General features: G+C 34.9%; 1 protein-coding gene across 1 annotated transcript; it reads right to left on the bottom strand.

Annotated features, from left to right (window-relative positions):
- Positions 1-338: 338 nt before the first annotated feature.
- On the bottom strand, positions 339-19,136 carry LOC149784686 (uncharacterized). The gene is made up of 4 exons (XM_089933033.1): positions 18,045-19,136; positions 10,567-10,625; positions 2,667-2,819; positions 339-1,634 (listed from the first exon to the last, which is right to left on the bottom strand). The coding sequence occupies exons 1-4, from the start codon at positions 18,901-18,903 to the stop codon at positions 606-608; spliced, it is 2,100 nt and encodes a 699-aa protein (XP_089789159.1). The 5' UTR covers positions 18,904-19,136; the 3' UTR covers positions 339-605.
- Between the last annotated feature and the right edge of the window lie 7,361 nt (positions 19,137-26,497).

Below are 26,497 nucleotides of genomic sequence, written 5' to 3'. Positions count from 1 at the left end.
TGTTTTATTGCATAACCTGTTACAAAATTGAGAACCACATGGCAGATGGGTCTTTCATGATTAAATGTGGTATCTTCATTAAATAAAGATTATTATTATTATAATTATTATTATTATAATTATTATTATTATTATTCAAGGCATTATTATTATTATTGCAACACATTAAATCTATGTATGTCCAATATTAGATGTACATACTTTACATCACTGCCATCTCACCTGTCTGCATGGGTTCGAGTCTCAGATTCGGCCAATGTGGTTATGTGAGAAAGCTTGTCAGTAGCTTCTCGTGGGTCGGTGGTTCTTTCCGGGGTTTTCCTGGGTTCTTCCTCCGCCATTAATACTGGCCACCATGTATAGCCTATTGTGTGCTGAAAAATGGCATTAAACCCTACAACAACAACAACTTTACATGACACTAGACCTATTCATGTCCAATATGAGGCCTGCATACTTTGCATGTTGTTAGATCTTTGCATGTCCAATTCATGACTTGCATACTTTGCAACCAAACTCAATGGAGTCACATGATGTCTTTCATGAGCAAATAAATGCTGTAATTAGAAGTTGTTCAAATAAACTCATGTCCTGGTCTGTTTGCTTCATGTTGATACTTCTGGTGTTTCTGCCTGCCTTATTCCTTCATCTTGCTTATTTAAACTGTCAGTTTTATTATTGCTAGTGTTTCTGGTTGTCTTATTTCTTCCTCTTGCAGAATTTACCTGTTGGTCATGTTTGAACTGATGCTGCTTCAACATGTGCCGCTTCATACTTCCACTCTGACTAAACACTTGATCACAAAATTCACATTTGAATGGTTTTTCTCTAGTATGTACTCTCATGTGCTCTTTGAGGTTACCATGGTGATTAAACATTTTATCGCAATATTCGCATTTATATGGTTTATACGCAAAATGGATTCTCATGTGTTCTTTAAGATTTCCATTGTGATTAAACTTCTTCCCACATTCTTCACATTTATATGGTCTTTCTCCTGAATGTATTCTCAGGTGCTTTTTCAAGTTCCCGTTGTCACAAAACGTTTGTCCACATTCTTCACATTTGTACGGCTTTTCACCAGTGTGAGTCCTAAAGTGTATCTTTAAGTTTCCACTTCCACTAAAACGTTTACCACATAAGTCACATCTGTATGGTTTTATCCCTGTGTGTTTAATCATATGTGTTTTTAGGATTCCAGACTGACTGAAACCTTGACCACACACTTCACATTTGTATGGTTTTTCCCCACTATGCAGTCTCAAGTGCCTCTTTAGATGACTGCTTTCAGTGAAACGTTTACCGCATTCTACACATTTGAATGGTTTTTCGCCAGTGTGTGTTCTTATATGTTTCTTTAAGTTCCCACTCACTGCAAACATCTTATCGCAAAACTCACATTTGAAATGTTTCCTTTCGGTCAAATAGGCACAATCACCAACGAATTTCCATTTGTGTTCAGGCTTGCCTGAATCCATAGACGTTTCTGTAATCTTTGACCCATGTGGAAGTGAAACTACAACTTTTGGAATAATCGGCATCGTAGAAGTGGGCAAGGAGCATTCATCGTTTGAAAGATCCATTGTACTGAAGTTGATTCCGTTAAGTCCGTCCTGGTAGATACCTCCCAGTAAGAATTATTAAAAACACTAAGAAGAACAAAGAATCGGTGAGAGGCACCAAGTGCTATTAAGTGGCACTATGTAGTCATCAAAGTACTTATTAAGGAAAATACAATCAAAATTCCTATTATTGTTTATGGGTATATCTAATTTATTTTTTAATCATGATATTAGCGGCTCAAAAATCAAGAAAGACAACTCTTAGTATGCAGTGTGCTGAGACTGCACACATTATCTATCATTCATTATATGAGGAAGTGTTATTAGCTCCGTATTGCTCAGATACTCCAGTGAAACAGTTACAACAAAGCATTATTGTAATGCTTGTCAGGTCAGCATATGTTTCAGCATTATTTAAAATTTCACAGGAAGATGTCTTATTAATTATACTGTTTAATTATATAAAATATACTAAAAATAAGCAATAAACACGAAATTGCCTCTGCAGTCATGTATTTTCCTTTGATATGTCTAATGTTCTTGTTGCATTAAACCCTGTCTGAACAAACCCCGATTTTTGTTTTTCATTTTGTTAACGAAAGTAAGGGGATTCTGTTCACTGACTACAATAAACGGAGTAGGAGCTGAAAATGTTGCAAAACCAATATCGAAGCCAAACATTCTTTCTCGATTGTAGACTAATTTATGTGGTGCTTGTTTTGGGGGTTTTCTTCAGAAAATAACACTGGATGATTCACAATCGATCGGCCATCATCCCCACCATCACTTGAATGAACATACATTTTATAAAATTGGCTGAGATTTGGATCTAAGAAACTGGTGTACCTTTAAGTACAGTCTTTAATTTTTCAAAAATTCCTTCCATTTATCAGATCAATAAAACTTGGTTTTTAATCTGAATAAATCGGTCTGAGGTTTGGCAATTATGGAGAAATTTGAACACGGCCATATTCCCACCAGTTGTTGTAATAAACGGGAACTGTGAATATTCCGAGATAGCCTTGACCTTAACGTCTACTGCTTTAACTTGATCGTGTCCTTGAGTAGGTTCTGAAAATGCGACACAAATACGGAAAAACTCACTCCTACATTAACTGTTAGATTTTCATCACTGAGTCCATCAAAGAATTTTCGAATGGTTTCTAAGTGACCTTTCCAGGTATTGTTGTAAATGATGATCTCATCGATGTAAGCATCACAATTATCTGGACCAGATGCTATCATATTAGATAAGCGCTGGAATGTTGGCAGATCATTTTTCATATCAAATCATCAAATGTCATCACTTTATACTGATAAAGTCCACCTTGATTTGAAAATGCTGAAATTTCATTTGCCCTTTCCGTGACTGAAATTTCCCAGTATCCTTTTCAAAGATCAAACTTGGTGACATATTTTGTATTTCCAAATTGCAATCACCTATACTTGGCATTGGAAATTAATCATTTTTTTAGTGACACTGTTGACTTTTCGATTATATTATCAGATTTAGGTACAATAATAAATGGTTAACCCCGTTTACTTCTACTTGGTTCTATATAATATTCAATAGTGAATTACTTTTGTTCAAAGTTCCTGCTTCAGAAGACGCATCTTGTAAGGATGCAGTTTCACAGGTAGTGAATCTATAATCTCAACGTCATGATAGATTGCACTGGAACATCATGAAACAAGTGCTTTGATTCATGTAATATAAGTTTTAGTTCACTCTTTTCTAGTTGTTGTAGATGTGAATATTTTCTGGTCCAGATTGTTTAATATTTCTGAATTACAAAGTTTGGTTGAACCAAATATCTCTAACAAATTACCCATTTTACATATGTATATGATAAAGCTGTGTCAATGATTGTTAACGATGTAAATTGTGTAATTTATTTTCTTTCTAACTGTATAAGGGCCATAAAATTAGTCCAGATAGGATTCTGAGGTCCAGGACTGGCATTTGGGGGTGGTAATTGGGGTGACCGCCGCAGGCCCCGCTCTTGAGGGAGCCCCGCGCTTCAGGCCTAATGTCGTCCTTATGAGTTTGTCAATCTATATTCTCCAGTAAATTGGAAACGCTGATACAGCCGCACGTAATGCACGCAAATCGCGAAAGTTGATCTAGTCTAGACATAAACAGTGTTTGCAGTAGCATACCAATCGAGACACCGATACTCTGGCCCCGCGTGGTCATGGTCGGCCCTAGGCCCCGTGTACTCCTAACGCCGCCTGTGCTGAGGTATGGGCAAGAGAGCCAGTGCCTTATCACCAGGATAAAAACTCCTTTCCAGCGTATTGCTTCCCTACCTTAAAATATGTTTGACTGAGTAGAGTGATGATTAGGTTTTGCTACTTCACAAGCCGTTGACATCTAATATTTAAAATCAGAGACATAGTCATGAATATTACTTTTTTAATCATTGTTTGAAAGGAGTTGTTAACTGTAATAGTCCGTGGATAGTATGTCCAATAACAAGCTCAAAAGGACTAAACCTAATGATTCTTGAACTGATTTACTAACATAAAGAAACAGTTATTGAACATCATCATCCGAATCATTTTCTTTGCCAAAGAAATATTACTGAATCATGCTTTTCAAAGTTTGATACAACCTTTCCAAAGCTCTTTGCCTTTGAGGTTGATAGGCAGAAGATTTAAACTTTTTAAAAGTCTTTTTTGCCATAGTTCTGGTAATTGAACGAGGATAAAAGAAATCAGTGATCTTCCCCTCAATATGATAACCTTTTGATGCAAATAAGGCTTGTCCGGTACAAGTGGATTAACCCCGATCTTGTTTCCAGCTAGGTCACTGCCTAGTAATAAATGAATAGCCACAACAGGCAAAAAATTCACTGCTCCGAGAGTCATCTGCTAGGTCGTGAGACACAGTGAAATGAAAAATTGACAGAATGGAGGCATATTAGCAAAGTCACATTCTAATTCCTGAACAAGAATTATTTACTAGAAAAAGGCTTCTAAAACAAAGTGCATCAAAACAAAAGACTGTGAGAAGTTCAGGTGTCCCTTTAATATTTTGATAGGGACTGGCTTGGCAGAATCACCAATAAGTGATATGGAACCTTTTGACATACATGGTTGATAATTCTCCAAAGCATAACCAGAGTAGGGTTTGTCTGACCGACCGACCAATTGCTTTCAATGTAAGACCATGACCTCTTTGAAATAAGAGCACTTTGAACACTCTTGTCGTTATTCTGTTGCTTATTCTTCAACTTTTAGTAATCATAAATAGGCATGTCCTTTTATACAATAACGAAATGTAGGAAAATATACAGATATGCATATGTCTATACAAGGCTAGCATGCTTTGCATGACATTAGACCTTCAATGTCCAGTACAAAACTTGCATACTTTGCACGACATTGATACATGTCCCTTACAAGACTTGCATACTCTTGCATTATTTATACATGTCTAGTAAAACGACTTGCATAATTTACACAAGAATAGCTCTATAATGTCCAAAATAAGTTTTGCAGACAGAGGTGAGATGGCAGTGATCCGTAACGGAGAGCGCTTTATACCACTTGGCCACAAAGGAAAAGAAAGCATTAGGCAGAAATTAATATAATTTGTACAGGAAGCTAGTGTCTGTAATATGGATTCACCCATGATATATGTGTTGACTGCACATAAGTGTGCCTAAAGAACAAAGCTAAATGCAAAACTTAACATGTTCACTGGGGTGTGAAAAAGTAAATATGACATACTTTTGTTTATGTTGAATAACATCATCTAAGATGGAAACTTTTATTTAAAAAAACTTGATAATGTGCAGCCTTAATGTAATTACTAAATATGTAAAGCAGATCATTGTGACCAATATGTGGTGAAAGTGAGTAGTATTCTCCAAGATGAACATAACTACACTTGAAACATAAATATTATTACTAATTTTCAGCTAATTAGTATGTATATCTGTGCATTCTATTGCCACATTACTGAAAGTCCTCTATAATTCAATTGCAGTTTGTCGATCCACTCCTTAAATCCAAACAAAATGTCTACACCTGAGAATAAGCTGGGTTCAACTGCAAACATCACAGAACCTATCTACCATCACATACTGTATTGGCAGATCAGGGCCTATCTTTGTTCTATTGATTACTCCTAACAAATTACAACTTTTTTTTACATCTGCTGGCTTATTTTAAGGCAGACCTGGACCTATACACTTTGCAGTTGGGTCTGACTTGTATTCGGATACATACACCACAATGTTAACATGTATGTGGGTATATACACCAAAATATTAACATTTACCATGCAAAAATAAAAAAAAAAAATAAAAAGAATAAGAGGACCTAACGCAGGAGTCAAGCTTGCAATTTGCCAGATGTTTCGTTACCATGGTTACCCTCAGCCCTAAGACACTAATGGAGAAATAGTTTTAGTGCTATACTGACTTTTGTAATAGATTCCAACAAACGTGCACAGTATGCTTTCCTGGATATTGCTGAACAATAGGCCATGTTTACTTTGACGAAGTTATGCCCAACAATTTTATAAAGGCAATCTAATCACAGCTGTGAAAGCTTTTGATAATAAAAACTTCAATTCAGAAAAGGGTTACAAGTAACTGAGAAAAGCACAAGAACTAAACTTCTTTCTTACTAATTTCTAGCTTTATTTAAGCACAAATAATTATCAAACATTACTAGTACTACAGTAGTAATACAAAAATGTTATGAAACATATTGTTTCATAAAAATGTCTTAATAGACATGTAATGTAGTATAAAACTAATGTCCAAACAGATCAAGCAGTCAGGCTTACATCCAATGAATGTAATTAACCAAACTCATGCAAGAGATTAAATCTATATTTGTGAAATTCAATATCAGCAGACTTTCAATGACATGTGCAATAAAAGACTTGCATAGTTTACATAGCATTAGGCCCACACATGTCCAATACAAGAATGCATATTTGCATGAGATTAAATCTAAACATGTCTAAGACTTACATACTTTGCACAGCATTAGACCCGCACATGTCCAATACAAGACTGCATATTTGCATGAGATTAAATCTAAACATGTCTAAGACTTACATACTTTGCACAGCATTAGACCCGCACATGTCCAATACAAGACTGCATATCTGTATGAGATTAAATCTAAACATGTCTAAGACTTACATACTTTGCATGATATTAGAGCTATACATGTCCAATAAAAGACTTACATCTGTATGATATTAGATCTATATATGTCCAATACAAGTCTTGCATACTTTACATATTAGGTCTATATATGTCCAATACAAGACTTGCATACTTGCATGAGATTAAATCTATACATGTCTAATACAAGATTTCTATACTTTACATATCAGATCTATATATGTCCAATACAAGACTTGCATACTTGCATGAGATTAAATCTATGCATGTCTAATATGAGACTTGCATACTTTACATATTAGATCTATATACATGTATGTCCAATACAAGACTTGCATACTTTACATGAGCTTAAATCTATACATGTCTAATACAAGACTGCATACTTGCATGAGCTTAAATCTATACATGTCTAATACAAGACTGCATACTTGCATGAGATTAATTCCATACATGTCTAAGACTTACATACTTTGCATAATACAAAATCTATACATGTCCAATACAAGACCAGCATACTTTGCATGATATTAGATCTATTCATGTCCAATAAAAGATGTGCATACATTGCTAACATAATTTGTTCAGTATCTTATGTTTATACAACCGCTCATCAAATTATGTGGAAACGTTTTAAAAGTCACGACAAATGAAACAAAGCTATTGGCTAAAATAAAACTTTTATGGGTATCTCTAATATAAATTCATCCACGATAATTTATGACTGTACACATTGGAGTCCATTAAGTAACAGTGCAAAAAAACCATAATATATTCACTGGAGTGTAAAAAAGTCAGTGTGACTTATTATGGTGAACAGCATCACCTAAGATGAAAACACCCATAGTTTTATGAGTATATACAAAAATATCAGAGAAAACTACCTTAATGTAAAACCGTAATTACTGAAACATAAAAAGTAGGTGACTGTGGCCTATTTGTGGCCAGTGCCCCACAAGATGAATACACCTATGAACTTTCATATTTGTACATACAACAGTGTCAGCTAAATGTAAAACCTTAATGCAATTACTGGAACATAAAAAGTAGAAGACTGTGACTTAATTGTGGCCATGGTCTGTAGTATTGTCCAAGATGAAAACGCCCATAGAGTTTCATAAATGTACATACAACAGCGTCATAGAAATTGAGCTAAACGCTGAAACTTAACATAATAGCTTGAGTGTGGAAATCAGTTCGCTGTGACCTATTTGTGGTTATGATGGTTAGTATCCCCCAAGAAGAATACACCAATGAACTGTTTCTACAACATCACCAGTTTACAAAAGCTTATTGTTCATTTCTGCAAAAACAAGTCTACTGGGAAAGCAATCCATCTCTAATCCATGCTTCTTGTGAGAAAAAAGTTCATTTTGTCTAATGCAGATAGTTTTATATCTAATGATTGACAACTATTTATTTAAAGCCATTTTAACATAAGACCAGTATTCTTTCAGTTTGGTACTGTACTAAAATTATATGTACTAGGGAAAGGCAGTCCCTTTTCTAAAGGAGAGTTTATATACATACGAAAAATAAATAAGGAATTGGTAAAACAGGATCCTCGTGAAACACAAATTTGAACATTTTGTCTGTGTAAATTAAATAACTTTAAGTTATAATCCAACCACTTGTACATTAAAATTAGTAACAATTACATGCCATTTTTGCCTTGCCTGCACACATCATCTTCACTTCCTTGGATATTTTGCCCTGAATCAAAACATTATGGAGCTTGGTGACAGATGTTTTAGAACAAGTGCTCACTTGTGGATGAAAGAGTTACTGCCCATGGCAATCTAAATCAAAAGACCAATGAAAGTACATAACTCATGGTGATCATCACAACTTTCATGATTCCCACATTCCCTGACTTGGAAAAATGTATTTAATCAACTGAAGAAAATGATATGCAATGTGTTCCTATTCCAAACTGTACAGTAAGAAAAAAAATGAGCAGTCTAATTGGATCAATTTCTTTAAGCTGCATCCAATCAGGCAACTGAGAGGCATATACTGTTTTGGCTACCTACACAGGCCAGGGGTTGATACAGCATAAAGTGGATGAATGACCTTAAGTAAATAGAACGAGCAGTCTGATTGGACCAATTTCTTTAGGATGCACCCAATCAGGTAACTGAGAGGCAGATACAGATTTTGCTAGCTACACATTCAAGGGGTTGATGCAGAATGAAGTGGATAAATGATCCTTGGCTAGCAAAGATATTAGCAAATATGGATGACGTATTGCTTTGTGCATGCTGGAGTTTCTTAGAAGTCTTTAACATTTCCACACACATTAACTTTCCAGGTGGTGATTATGTTTCAGATATTTTACTCATATTGAGGTTAATGTTTTCTCTTTCCTTCCTTATCTAAGGATATTAAGTAAATAACAAAACACAAACTATCTATTCCATATTATGACACAATATATTACATCATATGAAAAACACTTCACATAAAATAAAAAAATAGGTCACAAAAAATAAGTACATGTTCAAATTCTTATGTACAATGACAGAGATTTTACCTCGTAAGTAGAATAAGAATTCACATTGACCAATGGTCAATCTGCATTTGGATATTCAGTTGCCCTATGCCCAGGCAATTGGAAATGAAAATTTCAAAGCCCTAATGCTATGTAATGTTAGTATCCCATGCTTAAGTTTTGGAAAATTTCTTCCTGAACCACCAGGTCATAACTGACTTAACTTTGCAGTTTTAATACTTGCCCACCTCCTGAACCACCGAGTGGTGACTGATCAATTTTGTGTAGCATTTACATCAAAATAGCTATATTAATCAATGTGTGCACTGTTCTTGACTTACACTATTACTGCCATATGTCGAGGCCAAAAATGAAATTCACAGTTTCATTACATTTTCAAAACATTTTGTACAAAAGTGAAAGATACATAGTGATATCATGAGCTCACACAATTTTTAAGACTAATCACTGAAGAACTGGGGTTGGAGGTGGTAAATAATTGTTCTAAAATTATATCATTTTAAATAAGGCAGTATAAAAATGAAAATGATTCAGGGAAAAATGGCCATCTTTGCACCGGAATCATACATGTCTTAAGTATGACTCAGAATGGAGCCTGGACCCAACCAAACATTGGGGTACAAACCTAATAAAGCAAATTAGAAAAAATATACCAGAATTCACATTGACCAAAGGGCAATCTGCATTTGGATATTCAGTTGCCCCATGCCCAGGCAATTGGAAATGGAAATTTCAAAGCCCTAATGCTATGTAATGTTAGTATCCCCATTTTTGAGTTTTATAAAATTTCTTTTTGAACCACAAGGTGGAAACTGACCTAAGACTGCATTATTTTTGCCAACTGCCTGGCCCACAAGGTGGTAATCAACCTAACTTTGCAGTGTTCTTGCATGCTAACTGACCTTTTGAAGTATTTTACATCAATATGATCATAGTAACCAATGTGTTCTTGACATCACCCACTGGTGCCATATTTGGAGGCCAAAAATGAAATTCACAGTTTCATTAAATTTGCCAAACGTTTTTATTTGCCTAAGTAATTTAGATATGCAGTTTTATCACGAGTTCGCACAAATTAAAAGATTAATTGCAGATGACTTGGGTGGGTGTGAGTTAAATAAATGGTCTAAAATTACATCATTTTAAATTAGGCAGTAACATCTTGAAAACCATTCATTAAAGATGCCATGCTGATATACAAATTCATGTCTTAAAAGGGAATGGGGTGTGGACCCAACCAAAAATTGGGGAACAAAAGTTCAATAGGAGATTAGAAATTATATACCATTTTTAGTGTTTCCTTTCACTGGGACAGAGATTGACTCCTCCTGTGCACCCTTACTAAAATTCCTGGAATCTTAAAAGGTTTTCCATACATATCCAATTCTCTGATATCTAAATCTACAAGCAATGAACATTAGTATAAAAATAAGTCATAAAACCTCATTAAGGCTATGCTATCATAAATACATTTTTATTGGCACCTACCATTTTGTAACATTTATTTAAAAAACATTTCATATATCTCATTGTTTCATCATCTCCTCGACTTTTGACAAATTCATGCATTAACAAAATTTATAGCAAACCACAATAATGTCAAAGTCAAAAGCAACGTGCTCTGATAGACGATTAAATGATAAAGATCTAAATTACTAATAGATACTGAGGTATCAACCAAAGTATCTGAATACCTTAATTTGGCGATTTTCCTCTGCCGTGACTTCAAAAAATGTAGTCAAGCGATGCTGGAAAAATGTCAAGTCACCAACATTACAGAGATATAAGTCATAAGTGACGTTATCTGCTAACGGCTAGATTATACTTAAAAAATAACCTCACGAATTATTGTAATTTCTCTTTCATTGACTTAATTGGAACCATCATTTTTGAACATCCTTTATCACCAAATGCTCACTCAAATGGTTTCATCTGTCGGTGTCAATGCAAACCAAATCAAATATTAAATTTGAAATTAATCACAGAGGAAGGGAAGTCATTAAAGACTTGAATGGATTACTTTTGATAACTATCTGCACTTCTCAGACAGCCCATCGAATTATAATCAATTTGACGAAACTGGAAAATATGATGGCTTCAAAGCCCGGGAAGCTTTAATTTTGTTTAACTGCCTACTAATTTATTTCAGTCAGTCAATGATCAAAAATTCAGGAGTTGTAGTTAATGTACATTTGACTTTAGCATACATTATGCCCGGTGACTTTATTTTGTGCTTTGGAATTAATCAAAATATCAAGATGGACACAATAACTCAAAGGAGTATATTTTCTTATTTGTCTCCATCTTAAAAACAATCAGTTTGTGATGATCAGTCCGACTTCAGACTCCAGAGAAACAGATAGTAACAATTCTGATGAGGAGAGTTTCATTTTTGTCTCTTTGAGATTTTTATTATTACGCGAGAAATCTACTGAGAAACCTGATTACAAATGAACAGGTATTTATGCCGACATTGTGAATTCATGTTTGCGTGCATTAAAATGTATGTTGGCACTTTTGCTCATGTATTTCTTGCTTATTCAATTTCTTTTTCAGAAGCAAACAGACAAATGGACTTAAGATTATTGTCCTTGTTTATATTATTATATAATATATCTAATTAAAAGTACAATGCACCTACATGAGAAGCATCCATGATGATGCTAAAGCACTTGAAGGAAACTGGTCTAGTTTTTGATTTGGTATTTTATGGGTACATGTACTTTTATCTCAAATAGGCTAAATCACTGGAAGGAATTTGGTCTAGTTTTTGACCTGGTATTGTATGGTACATGTACCTTTATCACAAGGATACTAATTACTGCTGATGCAATTAGAGTATTGTGCATTGTCCATGTAGTTGACCCAGGATGGCCTGACAGAAGAATTGGATCCCACACCCATTTGGTCAAGAGTGCAACATGCTAGCCACTGTGGCTACATGGTGAGTAAAAGTAGTACACAAGATGGTCCATATAATCAATTCAATAAAAACAACAAACTTGAAATGTTATAGACTTAAACAAAAACCGTTAATTTCATTCCTATATTTACTATTAATTATATAGCTCCCCAGTCACTATATATACTTTTACAACCACCACCCATGCACCCCATATGATTTTTGTCCACACAAAATAATTATACAGTATAAACAATGTCAATAACTTCCTCACATACATTTAAAGACAGGTTGCTCCCCATGTTATTATTCTGACAGTTATGCCATATCATTTCTGTAGCATAATTTTCTGTCTTGTTATTGGTTAGATTTTCTTAACTGACTGATGATGAAACTGTACTGAGATTTTCTAATACATGTACTTTCTAATACATGTACTTTCTAAAGCAGATCTGAGCTTATCTTGTAATATGTTTTCCCAGTACAACTACCAAGATGATTATACAGAGAAGCCAAAACAGCTGTTGTTATCTACCTTAAAAAGACCACACTATCTGATGCAGTGACTGTCTTTTAACAGCATATGCACCATGATTCAGTATATGTACGGTTCTCAACAGATGCTAACCACAAAGTTATGATGCTTGTAATTTAAATTGGAACCAATTTTCAGCCTGTGTGTCTTTATCATGCTTGTTGATTGAAGCTGGAGCATCAGTTTTAATTACCAATGATTCACCTCTGGCATAATTGCCAGTTTAGCACATGCTTTCCATATCAAATTGACTGTATGTGCAGTTAACGATATTTGCTAGACTACTGTTTATACCAGGGCTCTCAAACTCACACCACCGTGATGGCTGTTTGAGGTCATTTTTGATGGCCCAAGGGCCGCACCACATTTGTAATCTCTTATGATACCTTGTGATGCCAGTCATTATGGGGGCCACAGGATAATGCAGGCCATGTGTTTAAGACCACTGGTTTACAGCTTGTCAATAAAAAATATCATATCGATGTAAAATCAATATGAACTGGGCACAGCTAGAGGAAGACTGATGCTTACCAAAATTAGAGGACGAGGGAATCAATTATGACTTGACTGGATTAACATTTGATTAGATATCAGCATTTATTTGATTGCCATCAACATATGTGCAATTCTAGCAGCAGTTATCACAAAGATGATGTTTTAACAGTTTGAAGTCCATTTACTGCAATTACCATTATATCGTTGTTGTTGATGTGGGTTTAATGCCATTTTTCAGCACACGATAGGCTATACATGGCAGCCAGTATTAATGGTGGAGGAAGAACCCAGGAAAACCCTGGGAAGAATCACCGACCCACGAGAGGCTAGTGGCAAGCTTTCTCAAATACCCAAATTGGCCGAATCCTAGAGTTGAATCCATGCAGACAGAGGTGAGATGGCAGTGATCCATATCGGAGAGTGCTTCAGACCACTCAGGGCCCCTTATATACTTGAAATATACCCTACCACTTCAGAAAATATAAACGAATTGTTTTTTTTTTATAGAAGAAAAGACCAAAAAGTCAGTATATCTGTGCACTCTATTTCTATATTTCAGACACCAATAGGAAATAGTCTAATGGGGACCATATATATTCATCTGGAGCAATGATGTGAGGCTGAGTAATCCTATAATAAAGCCAAATGTGTACACAACAAGCTGTTAATTACTGATGCAATTTGGATAGTATGGTGCCAATAGGAATGTGTTATAAAGAATGAAGGGATCAATGCTGATCATGGCTTCAAATCTAATAATAAAAATTAGCTGACCTTCGGCAAATTTGAGATGAAAAGGAGGGTCAAACCAAAAACTGATTTTGGCAAAAACACTAGAGTATGGATTATAATTTTGTATTGTTTGACTGTTATTGTGATGTTCAAAATGTTTGGAGAGAAATATTTAAGGGCAGCTAATATATATTTTAGTTCTGTTCATGTCAGGATGCTCAACATAGGCTCAAATGCAAAAAATCCCCTCCGGAAATTCCCCATGAATCCTCTCTGGTATTTCCCCATAATCTCCTCTAAATATAAAACTCACAAAGGGAAAATCTGGACAGAAAACTACTAAGAAACTGCTTAGTGTAAAACTTAATCACAATATCACTAGTGGTCTCCATTGATTTATTTTGTGAAGGAAACTAAAAATACTTGTGGATTTTACATTAGAAATTGTTTGTGATTAGGTACAAGATGATGTTGTAGGGTTTAATGCCATTTTTCAGCACACGATAGGCTATACATGGCGGCCAGTATTAATTTTCAAGATATTCACTTCTTCCGTTTTCATTGAATTGTCATATACTGGTTCATCACTATGGTTCAAATAAGTGTATTTTCTTTTCTGTCTTAGTCCCAGACACAAAATGACATTGATCATTGATTCCAACTCTCAGATTAAAGAGAAACATAAAGTTAGTAACAATTTTTGGGAGAAGAAAAGAAATGTAAAGTTGTAAGAAACTTTAGGCATCAGTCTGCTCCATGAATATAAAATAACCACAGCTCACGATTCCAAAACAAATTACTCATGAGACTGCAGTTATAACTTTTGATATTTCATTGTGACTCTTGTGATTTTGGTATGAAGAGTCCATCGACTTTGTAATTTACTGAGAACCTGATATGCATCATAATTCAGTTTATGCATATTTAGTACATGCACAACAATTCAACATATGCATCAAGATTCAACAGTGTGTGTGATTTGGATTTTAAGCTTAGCTTTAAACATTTTCAGTCACGTTGCTATGATGTCTGCAGTGTGGCAGTTTATAGTGATATCTAGCACTGGGGCATCATCACGCAGACATGTATCATAATATTCCACTCAGTAAAATTTTCCTGATACAAACACTATTATCTTAATGCTGAATGCCAAGCGTGGCAGCTGCTGGTACCATTTTTGTTAGTCTCTGGTATGACTTGGCCCGGGTTCCAATCCGTGACCTCTTGCATCCGAAGCGGATGCTCTAACCACTTAGGCCACCAGTGCGATCATAATTCAATATATGCCCATTGATTCAGACTGGATTTCAAGTCCTTTAAAAATCTCCATATGCACATTATTTTTTTCAAGAGATCATAGTCAGTGTTCCTCCTAGCATGGTGCATCATCATCAGCCATGTTCATAAAATCAACGTGGTTAAAAATATAGATGAGAGAATACATTTTCTGAAAGCAGCTCTGGTCTTTAAATGTATTAAAGACAATGTTCCAGAGTACATGACAAGAGTTAGTGTTCTATCTACAATTTAACAATACCTTGCATTGTGCAATTCCAAGGAAGTCTACTGTATTCTGGGACCAAAATAAGGAATCCACTTCCTGCTCACATTCGATTACAATGATTCCTTTAAATCCTTTTTAAAAAAATGTACATCGTCATTTCAAATCTACCTACTAACAAATGAGACAAATTAAAGTTCAAGATTGAGTTCTGGAATCTCATCACAATATTGCTATTCAAATTTCTGACTTGTTCTTTTATACAGGTTAAAAACCCATTAAAATGTGGTTTGTTACAATGCGATTCCGCTAATAACATCATTGCAGCATGGCTCCCATCTTTTAATTTAAAGTGACCTCTCTTTTTGACACACTAAATACATGCTCTCGGAAAAGTCGATTATTCATATCCCTAGCAGATTTTAATCCCAGCACTGCATTTAACATTGCGTTAACTTCACCATGCAACTTTTCCACCATACTGGCTTGTATACTACTCAAAACTGAAGTAAAGTATATTTGATGTCAGAGGAAACCCATCAAACAAAACAAACGATACATGATCAAGATGTTAGTTAAAACTGATGACTATGAAATTTCAATGCACATTTTCTAAGGGGAAGTTTTTCGAAACATTTGTTAACATGATGCTGCTTATGTCGGTAATGTTACTGTTTGGACCCAGTGCATTGTGTTATAATGGGTTTCACCAGTATTAGCATATTTATAAACACACGTACAAAAAATGTATGTGTGTATATATATATATATATATATATATACACACATACATAAACTGAATGTATGAACATCCATCTCTTTTTAGAGTCAAATAAACTTAACTATAAACTTAACTACATGACATATTTCTGCAGAATAGCCTAAAGGCTTATCTAAAGCCATCTTTAACTAATACATGTCAGTACATGTATATACGAAGCTCTTGCTGAACGTCAATTACAAAACACTAGAGAGATGAAGCAAACATTCATATATGCAGTAAAATCCTCCTGCTTTCATAATGGAATATAATATGTATATATAGTTATTTTCAAGTGAGAGAAATACTTGCATAAAGATATATTTTTGGAGAGGGCTCTCAAGGTAGATTAGCTGTATTAACAAATTGAGTTACCCTCTTTAAATAAAAACAATATTATTATTGTGATTATTATTATTATTATTATTAAACAAAGGGTTGTCCTTCCCCACCGTCATCTCCCACTGTGCACCCCTCTGCCTATTTAAATCAACCACTTTACTCAATAGTTAGTGTCGTTTTAAACACCTTGCCATTTCTGCATGCCTTGTTAAACTGGTTGTTTTAGTTGTTCTAAAACATTAATCCTGGTAATTTAATGCAAATCACATTCCAATTAGATGAAAGACAGAATGTATTACCCTGTGTAAGCCTAACTTGAAGATGAAAGTTCATTGCAACAAACAGTTCAGCCTACAGCATCTATTTCATTATAGCTCACCAACTCCAAAGGCGATTTTGCTTTCTGCCTGCCAGCTTAATAATAATTGTCCAAGCCTAATAGATGTAATGAAACTAATAAAACAAAATTTCACAATGGCTGTTTGCAAATTTAACCTGTAGTTCAATGATTCCAAATGAAAAATGCAAACTTTTCCAGAATCAAAATCAGGAACGAATTGTTGTAATGATCAAGAATTCAATAAGCTTCATTTGGTAGTCAAAAGCTCTATGACAAAACCATTACTTTTATCATCTGACCTGCAATATTACTTGATACCTGACCAGTCAAGATCAGATATACCCACCATGAATATAATCACTCCATAATTTTTTTTTTTTTATCATCATGGTATATTTCAATTTTTTATGATTTTGAGTACGGAGACTGCTCTTAATATCTTCTACAACTTTTCATAGCATATTATCATCAATGTCTCATTTAACATTTTTCTCATTCAAGCAGTCCCTCCTGCTGCACTTCTAATACATCAAAACAAATGTAAAAATTATATGTTAAACTGTGCTTCCAGTACACAGTGTCACTGTGTAATTGTATAATAACATTTCTAATATCCAACTCTAACTCTCAAGGAAGGCTCCTTCTTACAAAACTTTCCCGTTCTATAAAAAAACACTTTACCTTCCCCATTTTGGCTAAGATATATATGGTTTGTATACTGCCTACTGTAAATTCATAATAATCTGATATGCCTAACTTTTTTGAAATTACGCAGACTGATGATAAACTTCACTTTTTAAACTGCATACAATTATTTTACAAACTATACTACAGCTATTAATAAACAAATATGTTTAATTAATTTGGATGATAAAGAAATGAAACATTCCATAAAAGTAGCTGCATATCTACAGGTTATTAATGTGAACATAGTACAGTGTAACCAAACTCATTGGAGTTGCTAGATGTCTTCATTAATAAATAAATGCTGTAATTAGAAGCTTCTCAAATAACCTCATGCCCAGGTATATGTTTAATTTTGTTACAACTGTTGTTTCTGCTTTTCTTATTTCTTCTTCTTCTTCCTCAGTTTATTAGTTAGTGATATTAATGTCAGAGTTTCTGCTCATCTTCTTTTTCGTCTTCTTCAATATAAGTGCTGGTGATGTTAATGCTGGCGTATCTGATCTTATTTCTTCTTCATAATTAATTTAATTGTCATCATGTTTGACCTGATGCTGCTTCTGTATGTGCCTCTTCATACTTCCACTCTGACTAAAGACTTGATCACAAAATTCACACTTGAATGGTTTTTCTCCAGTATGTACTCTCGTGTGTTCTTTGAGGTTACCATGGTGATTAAACATTTTATTACAATACTCACATTTGTATGGTTTATTTTTAAAATGAATTCTCATATGTTCTTTGAGATTTCCATTATGATTAAACTTCTTTCCACATTCTTGACATTCATATGGTCTTTCTCCTGAATGTATTCTCAGGTGCTTCTTTAAGTTTCCGTTGTCACAAAACGTTTGTCCACAATCTTCACATTTGTATGGCTTGTAACCCGTGTGAGTTCTAAAGTGTATCTTCAAGTTTCCATTTCCACTAAAACATTTACCACATAATTCACATTTGTACGGTTTGATTCCTGTGTGTTTAATCATATGTGTTTTTAAGATCCCAGACTGGTTAAAATTTAGCCCACATACATCACATTTGTATGGTTTTTCCCCACTATGCACTCTCAAGTGCCTCTTTAGATGACTGCTTTCAGTGAAATGTTTACCGCATTCTAAACATTTGAATGGTTTTTCGCCAGTGTGAGTTCTTATATGTTTCTTTAAGTTCCCACTCTCTGCAAATTTCTTATCACAAAATTCACATTTAAAATGCTTCCTCTCTGTCAAATAGGCACAATCACCAACAAATTTCCATTTGTGTTCAGGCTTACTGGAATCAACTGATGTTTTGGTGATCTCTGACCCATGGGGAACTGAAACTGGAACTTTTGGAATCATGGGCATCGTGGAAGTGGACATGAAGCACTCATCGTTAGGAAGATCCATTGTACTTAATTAATTCGGAGTTGACGTTTCGTCGAAAGTGAGGATAGCACATAATCGTATGATTATGCCGTCAGGTAGGGCATTTACTCCGTTCGATTAATTTTGATATTTGGCATAGACACACCATCAAACGTATTAAGGGCAGGAATGGGCAGCGCGAGTGTTTTTGTTGTTCGGAGCTCTATGCTTTAATACGTACACGTACATAAAAGAAATATCTCATTGCCACTTAAAAAAACAAGATGGCGAATAACCGGTGCTCATGGTAAATATTCCCATCACGTGCACTATGGAATTTAGCACCTACTTATCCGTACAGCACATATGGACGAAATAAACGGAAGCATACTTTCATTTTATTTGAACTACGCAAGATTTGATGCGCGCGTGTGCATGTGTTGTAGTATTTTTCGCATCTTTGATTCTTTATTATTAAAAGGAAATGATGCTATATATAAATCCACAATACGTGCAATATACATAATTGTAATGATTGACACCGCAGGAAAGTGTGTATAGAAGGAGGGTGTTGACTCTACACATCCCTTCCCAATCTGACACATGCAAGACTTGCACACTTGGATTATTTATGGTAGCACACTTTGATTGCTTAAGGAATGCACACTTGGATTATTTAAGGATTGTACGCTTGGATTGTTTAGGGATTGCATAATTGGATTAGTTAAGGATTGTGCACATAGCTTATTTAAGAATATTCACTTGGACTATATAAGATAGCTTACTTGGATTATTTATGGACTTTATACTTGTTTAATTTAAGGATTGCACATTTGGACTATATAATGTAGCTTACTTGGATTATTTAAAGATTGTACGCTTGGATTGTTTAAGGAATGCATAATTGGATTAGTTAAGGATTGCGCACATGTATTATTTTAGAATATTACCTTGGACTATATAAAATAGCTTACTTGGATTGTTTAAGGACTTTATGCTTGGATCATTTAAGGATTGCACATTTTGACTATATAATGTAACTCACTTGGACTATTTAAGGATTGCAAACTTGGATTATTTAAGGATCTCGGACTTGGAATTTGTAAGGCTTCTATACTTGGATTATTTAAAGATTGCACACATTGATTAACTTAACAGCTTTAACTTAACTTAAAGGCCTAATAATGTTTCCTACCTTAAATATTCTCAGCATGTTTTTTAATGTTTCTAATTTCATAGTATTTGTTTTTGTAATATCATTATGTTTTTTTTTTTTTTTTATCTTATAAGTGTTGTCTAATGTTGTAAAGCGCTTAGAGCTTCTAAAGATTAGGCGCTATACAAAGTCCTCATTATTATTATTATTATTTAAGGATTGCTCATCTGGACTATACAAGGATTGCACACTTGGATTATTTAAAGACTGTACACTTGGGGATTATTTAAGGATTGCACACATGGATTATAAAAGGATTTCACAAGGATTGAAAGAGATTTAATAGACAATTTGGAACACTATCCATCAAAGAAAAGCAAGCAATCATATAAATAGGCCAAGCAAAAATTAAGTATAATATATTTTGATAAACCACACTTATCCCAAAATTCTTGACAGAAAACATTTAACATAATTTCGAGGAAACAAGTGCAAATCGGTTTCGAACCCCACCATGCAAATTTATTAAGACCACATGAGTGCAACGTGGTATGTAGCCCAACCATGGAAATGTATTAATAAGTCAGTGTATTATGTATCTATCCATACAAATGTGTTCATAATTAAACTGTTATGCATCCCACCATGAAATATAATAAGAATCATAACTTTATCATAAATCTCATTATAGACACTTAACTAGAAAGTAATATACCAATATGTTCCATTGTTCTTTTGCTGTTGGCTGATGAAGAGATATCGAGTTGCCTTTCCAGATTTTATTAGCCTAAAATATACTGTCTATAGGTTGGCTGGATTAATATATGTCACTGTTTTCTGACACACGTCTTAGATATCAGCTAAGGAAAAAATCTTCCAATATATTTGTATTATTTTCGTATAATTCTCTGTGCAGATTAAAAATCTGTTAATATTTACTTCAAACAAATTCCTTAAATTTACCGTCAAAATTAACTAAGACTTAGATGTTAAAAAAATTACTGACTGCATTATCTCCCTTGACTAAAAGCCCCTCTTAAGGCATGTGTTACATCATCTTCACTGGACAACAAATTTTTACAAAAGTCATGTTACTGAAATAAAATTAGTCAATTCTTATCAATTTTTATGTGCTGAACACGAATATGACAGTCAAATTGCAAAATTGGCTCTAGTTTTTTTGTAATCTGCAAGAAATTAATGTTTACATAACGAAATGCATTCCAATAGTAAAAGGTCAACTGTAATAGCCTACCTATAAAAAATCAAGTCATTGACTACATCTTAGATTTCTTCGCCTGTCTCTTGTACAGCTGTTCGGGAGCATCTCTGAGGAGTGTCCAGCAGTAGTCAGCCAGCATTGTAGTGGACCATTTTCCCTGGTATCTTTGTTCCATTGTTGCGATATCTTGATGAAAACGTTCGCCGTGTTCATCACTAACAATACCACAGTTGCTAGGAAAGAAATCCAAATGGGAATGAAGGAAGTGAATCTTTAGAGACATATTGCAGCCAAGTTTCTTATACTTCATCAACATGTCTTCTACTAGTTCCTTATAGTTTTCTGCCCTAACATTTCCGAGGAAGTTTGTAGAAACTAGGCGAAAAGCATTCCATGCTTGTTTCGCGTCACCTTCCAGCAAGTTGTTGAACCGGTCATCTTTGAAAAGCTCTCGAATCTGAGGACCCACAAAAACTCCCTCTTTAATCTTTGCTTCGCTGAGTCGAGGGAATTTTTCATGCAGGTATCGGAATGCTGGCAAAGTCCGGTCAATGGCTTTCACGAAGTTCTTCATCAAACCTAGTTTGATGTGAAGGGGTGGTAGCAAGATTTTCTGAGCCTCAACCAGAGCTGGGTGTTGGATATTCTTCTCTCCAATGGCTACATTCTGCCTGTGAGTCCATTCCTTCCTCATGTAGTGCATTTCCCTTGCTCGGCTATCCCACTCGCATAAGAAACACATGTATTTTGTATATCCTTGCTGCAGTCCCATTAAAAGGGCAACTACCTTCAAATCACCACAGAGGTGCCAGCTGTACTTGTTATACTCAATGGAATTCAGTAGCTGCCTTAAGTTATCGTATGTCTCTTTCATGTGGACAGCATACGCTACTGGAATAGATGGAAGAATGTTTCCATTGTGCAAAAGCACAGCCTTGAGACTCAGTTTCGAAGAGTCCACAAATAGTCTCCATTCTTGTGGGTCATGAGTGATTTTTAAAGCATTCATGAGGCCCTCAATATCGGAACAGAATATCAGATTACTTTCCTTTCTGAAGAAAGGCTCCAATTGCTGGTGGCGCTTTCGATATGCAGTAATTGTGACATCTTCTTCTAGAAGATTCCATTGTTGGAGTCTTGATCCTAGCAATTCTGCCTTGTTCTTTGATAAGTCCAAATCACGAATCAGGTCATTTAGTTCTTCCTGTGTTATTCTGTGTGGGGTTGATGATGCACCACAGTGAAAATCTGGATCACTGCATGCTGATGGACCAGGAGAAGAACAGGTCGACTCACCTTTGTCTTCGTCAGATGAATCAAGAGAATATTCTACTGGAGGTTCTGGAATAGGAAGTCCCTCACCATGTGGAACTGGTCTCAGTGCAGACGGAATGTTTGGGTAGACTATTCTCGACTTCTTTCGCTTCGTTATTCCGCCGGAAAGAGGAGGAACCAAGCAGAAGTAACAGTCATTTAGGTGGTTGCTTGGCTCTCTCCACACCATTGGGACTGCAAACGGCATTGATGACCTTTTGCAATTCAACCACTGTGAAAGCTGTGTTGTACATGTAGCACAGCATATATGCGGAGCCCAAGGCTTGTCTTGGTCACCAACCTTGCATCCGAAGTAAAGATGATATGCCTTCTTCACTTGAGAATTGATACTTTTCTTCTGGTTGGCAAATGTCACTTCCCCACAAATATAGCAAAAATTGTCCGCGGTATTAACACACTTTCGAGGCATTACTGTTCTTTATTGTACGTAAATGGATAAAATAATAAGTTTTATGTAACAGTAGCTTGAACTGTCTCGCACAACGTCTAAAATATTTTAAATGCTGAACCTATCTGATTGGGCTTTATATAGTACACTGCTTACGTCAGCTTCAGCAGCCGCCTGGCATTAGTATAATAGGCCTACACATGTATAGTACACTGCTGACGTCAACTTACTTCAGCAGCCGCATGGCATTAGTATTGCATTGCATCAGAAAATGATGCAACCAACTGTGGATGATGTGAGCATGATGGTATTATGCAATGCTACATCATTATTCTGGATGTTGCTGCAGTCCTACTGGAGAAATTTACACAGTGAAACATAGAAAATGAGGTATATGAATATCTTCAAAACGAGAGCCAATGCAAATTTTTCACGGTTATATTCGTGTTCGGCACACCAAAATACTACAGATTAGGGCCTTTTCAAGTCAGTAATGATTTCACTGTTGACCAGTAGATCAGCGACTAACGCAGATACATATTGACTGCAATCTTTTGAAGTACAAATGACATATTTTTTTCCAGCTCATGGTCACAAAATGTGATAAAAACAGAAGAAGAAAAATGCTTTTGTTTTGTTTTAAACTTTGTACATGATGAAAGATACAAAACATGGATATTTTTTTTATATATTGCGTTAACCCACAAGTACAAAAACCATATGGATGTGCTAATTATACCGTGTCCAACCGCAAAGACACAAACCATATGGTATGCTAATTATACTATGTCCAACCACAATGATGCAAATCATATATGTACTAACTAGATTGCGTCAAACTAGGAAGTATCATGAAATAGATTCGGATTAACAAGCAATAAAATTGCTTGGATAGAATTTGTCAATAAAATTATTAGGATTCAAATGTTCTCTAAATTGTATTGAAAGTAATTTGTCACTACATTACACTGAAATTAATTTCATTTATTACTGTACTACAGCTGTATATTATTTTAATAAAGATTGTGCTTTCACGAGAAATTGCAAAACTCCCTGTACTATAAAAATGCATTTCTTGTTTATCCTAACAGACAGCAAATTTTTGACTCGGTTGTAAGTTGTGCTGAACAAGCAAATTCCTTTTTGCTGAGTATGCTAGAAAGATTCCACGTGTTTCTTAAAACAAATAAGCCGATGCAGCAGAAAATCTGTCTGATGACGTACACAGACACAGAGAACATCAGTAAGGAAGACAGGAGCCTCGTTCTGATTTGAAATTAATGAACACAAAAAGTACTAGGTGAATGTCCATATTTGGCCTAGAGGATACGTTTAAATATATATAAAAATTTAGAACAAGCATTGCGCAAAATCAATTCATTCATCGAGAATCAGATAGCTCTGTCTTCCTTACAGGTAAATTGTCTGTGTTCGTAGACGTCTTTAAGGTATAGGGACTTTTTAATGATCGAGATTTTAACGGTAAAATTCAGTCTAGGCTCGATATTTTCACAACATTTTTCGGTGTTCTTTTCTATTTTATATCATAATGTATCGGAATGTTTAACTGTTTTAAGAATTTATATTTATTTGCATTTATAGTATTGATTATAGTATATATATATATATATATATATATATATATATATATATATATATATATATATATATATATATATATATTACCGAACAATTTCACATTTCGTAAAATTTAATCTGGAAATAAAATATTCTTTAAGTACCAAATAATTATGTTTTAGTATCGTATTCCACATTAGTATTCTAATTTAAATTTAGTAAAATACATTACTTCAAAATGCTTGTTGCATTAATGGCAACTATTGAATTTTACAATCTTTGGCTATCATGAATTTAGTCGATATTTTATTATCTGTATTATATTCTAAAAGGCAGAAATTATACAAATGTATGAAGTTGGTAAGCTCGAAGGAAAGTTGTAATTTTATATAAATTTCTTGTATTTTAAATATAAAGTCTTGTAGATGTATCTTTTGAATATAATACTCTGTGTGTGTGTGTGTGTGTGTGTGTGTTTGTGTTTGTGTGTGTATGTGTGTTTGTGTTTGTGTGTGTGTGTGATGTGATTTGGATTTTTAACGTAGCTTTAAAAAAGAAAAAACAGTCACATCGCTACGATGTCTGCAATGTGGTTGTTTACAGTGATGTCTAGCAATGAGGCATCAGGCCGCAGGCATGTAGCATGATGTCCCACTCAGTCACATTATCCTGACACCAGGCCGACCAGTCCTAACACTAACTTCTTGATACTGGGCGCAAAGCGAGGCAGCTGTAGGTACCATTTTTGTAAGTCTTTGATATTACTCGGCCGGGAATCGAACCCACGATCTCCAGCATCCGAGGAGGTATATTTATTTTAAATAAAGTTCATTCATCGAGAATCAGAGAGAGAGAGAGAGAGAGAGAGAGAGACAGAGAGAGACAGAGACCGAGAGAGAGAATAAAAAGAAGAAAAAAATAAAATAATAAAGTACCCCATCTATAGGGTTAATAAATTTATACTGCATTTTCACTAAATCTTTGCTTCATATATCGTTGATGGACAAATAAGAGCATCAAATATTGTCGGGGAAAAACACGTATTATCCGGGAATTACAAATCCACTTGCTCGACTCTCGGATAAGGTCAAATTAGGTTTGGGAAAGCTCAAATGTACAAGGCACCTGCCCACAGGAAAGTCCAAAACAGTGAGAGGAGAGCACACACCAAAACTTTGAATTTGATTTATGTATGTCATCTGTGTAAAATACATAAAGTATCGTCCTGTGCGGTCTATTTTACACACACACACACACACACACACACATATATATATATATATATATATATATATATATATATATATATATATATATATATATATATATATATATATATAAGCATTGTTACAATTGAAGTTATTGCTAATCGGATGCTATTTTTCATCCCTTGTATAAACTGTAAGCAATCTACCTGGGACTAATTATTTAACCACGAATCAACATGCCCATTTGGGGCCCCGAGTGGCTGAGTGGTCTAAAGCGCTCTTCGTTACGGATCACTGCCATCTCACCTCTGTCTGCGGCGGTTCGAGTCTAAGATTCAGCCAATGTAGGTATGTGAGAAAGCTTGCCAGTAGTTTCCAGTAGCTTCTTGAGGGTCGGTGGTTCTTTCCGGGGTTTTCCCGGGTTCTTCCTCCACCATTAATACTGGCCGCCATGTATAGCTATCGTGTGCTGAAAAATGGCGTTAAACCCCACAACAACATCAACAACATGCCCATTTAATATGCTATCACATATGTGATTGGTTTGATTATTTAAACTTGCCACATTCCCTTAGCTAAAGTTAGTATATATAAAAAAATATATAATAAAAGAGCAACTGTCTCATTCTTTACAGTGAGTTCCCATTTCCTTACGAGATCAATCAATAAGATTTCCAATTGTTAATAGGCATTAAGTTATGACAAAGATAAAAGCTAGTGCTATGATATATTGGTGTGTTGACAAAAGA

The sequence above is a fragment of the Sinohyriopsis cumingii genome, chromosome 14 (assembly GCF_028554795.1).
Source record: "Sinohyriopsis cumingii isolate HCF-2022 chromosome 14, ASM2855479v2, whole genome shotgun sequence".
Classification (NCBI taxonomy): Eukaryota; Metazoa; Mollusca; class Bivalvia; order Unionida; family Unionidae; genus Sinohyriopsis; species Sinohyriopsis cumingii.
The sequence above is the reverse complement of the archived record's forward strand: the minus strand, read 5'-3'. Positions and strand labels throughout refer to the sequence as shown.

What these genes read in the sequence shown, in the direction of transcription:
- LOC149784686 (XM_089933033.1), bottom strand. Translation starts at nt 18,903, where the DNA reads ATGGATCTTCCTAACGATGAGTGCTTCATGTCCACTTCCACGATGCCC. An exon ending in GGTCAAACATGATGACAATT is followed by an intron (nt 10,626 to 18,044) that starts AAATTAATTATG and finishes CATTGCTTGTAG; the next exon opens with ATTTAGATATCAGAGAATTG. An exon ending in ATCTAACAGTTAATGTAGGA is followed by an intron (nt 1,635 to 2,666) that starts GTGAGTTTTTCC and finishes TTTTAATAATTC; the next exon opens with TTACTGGGAGGTATCTACCA.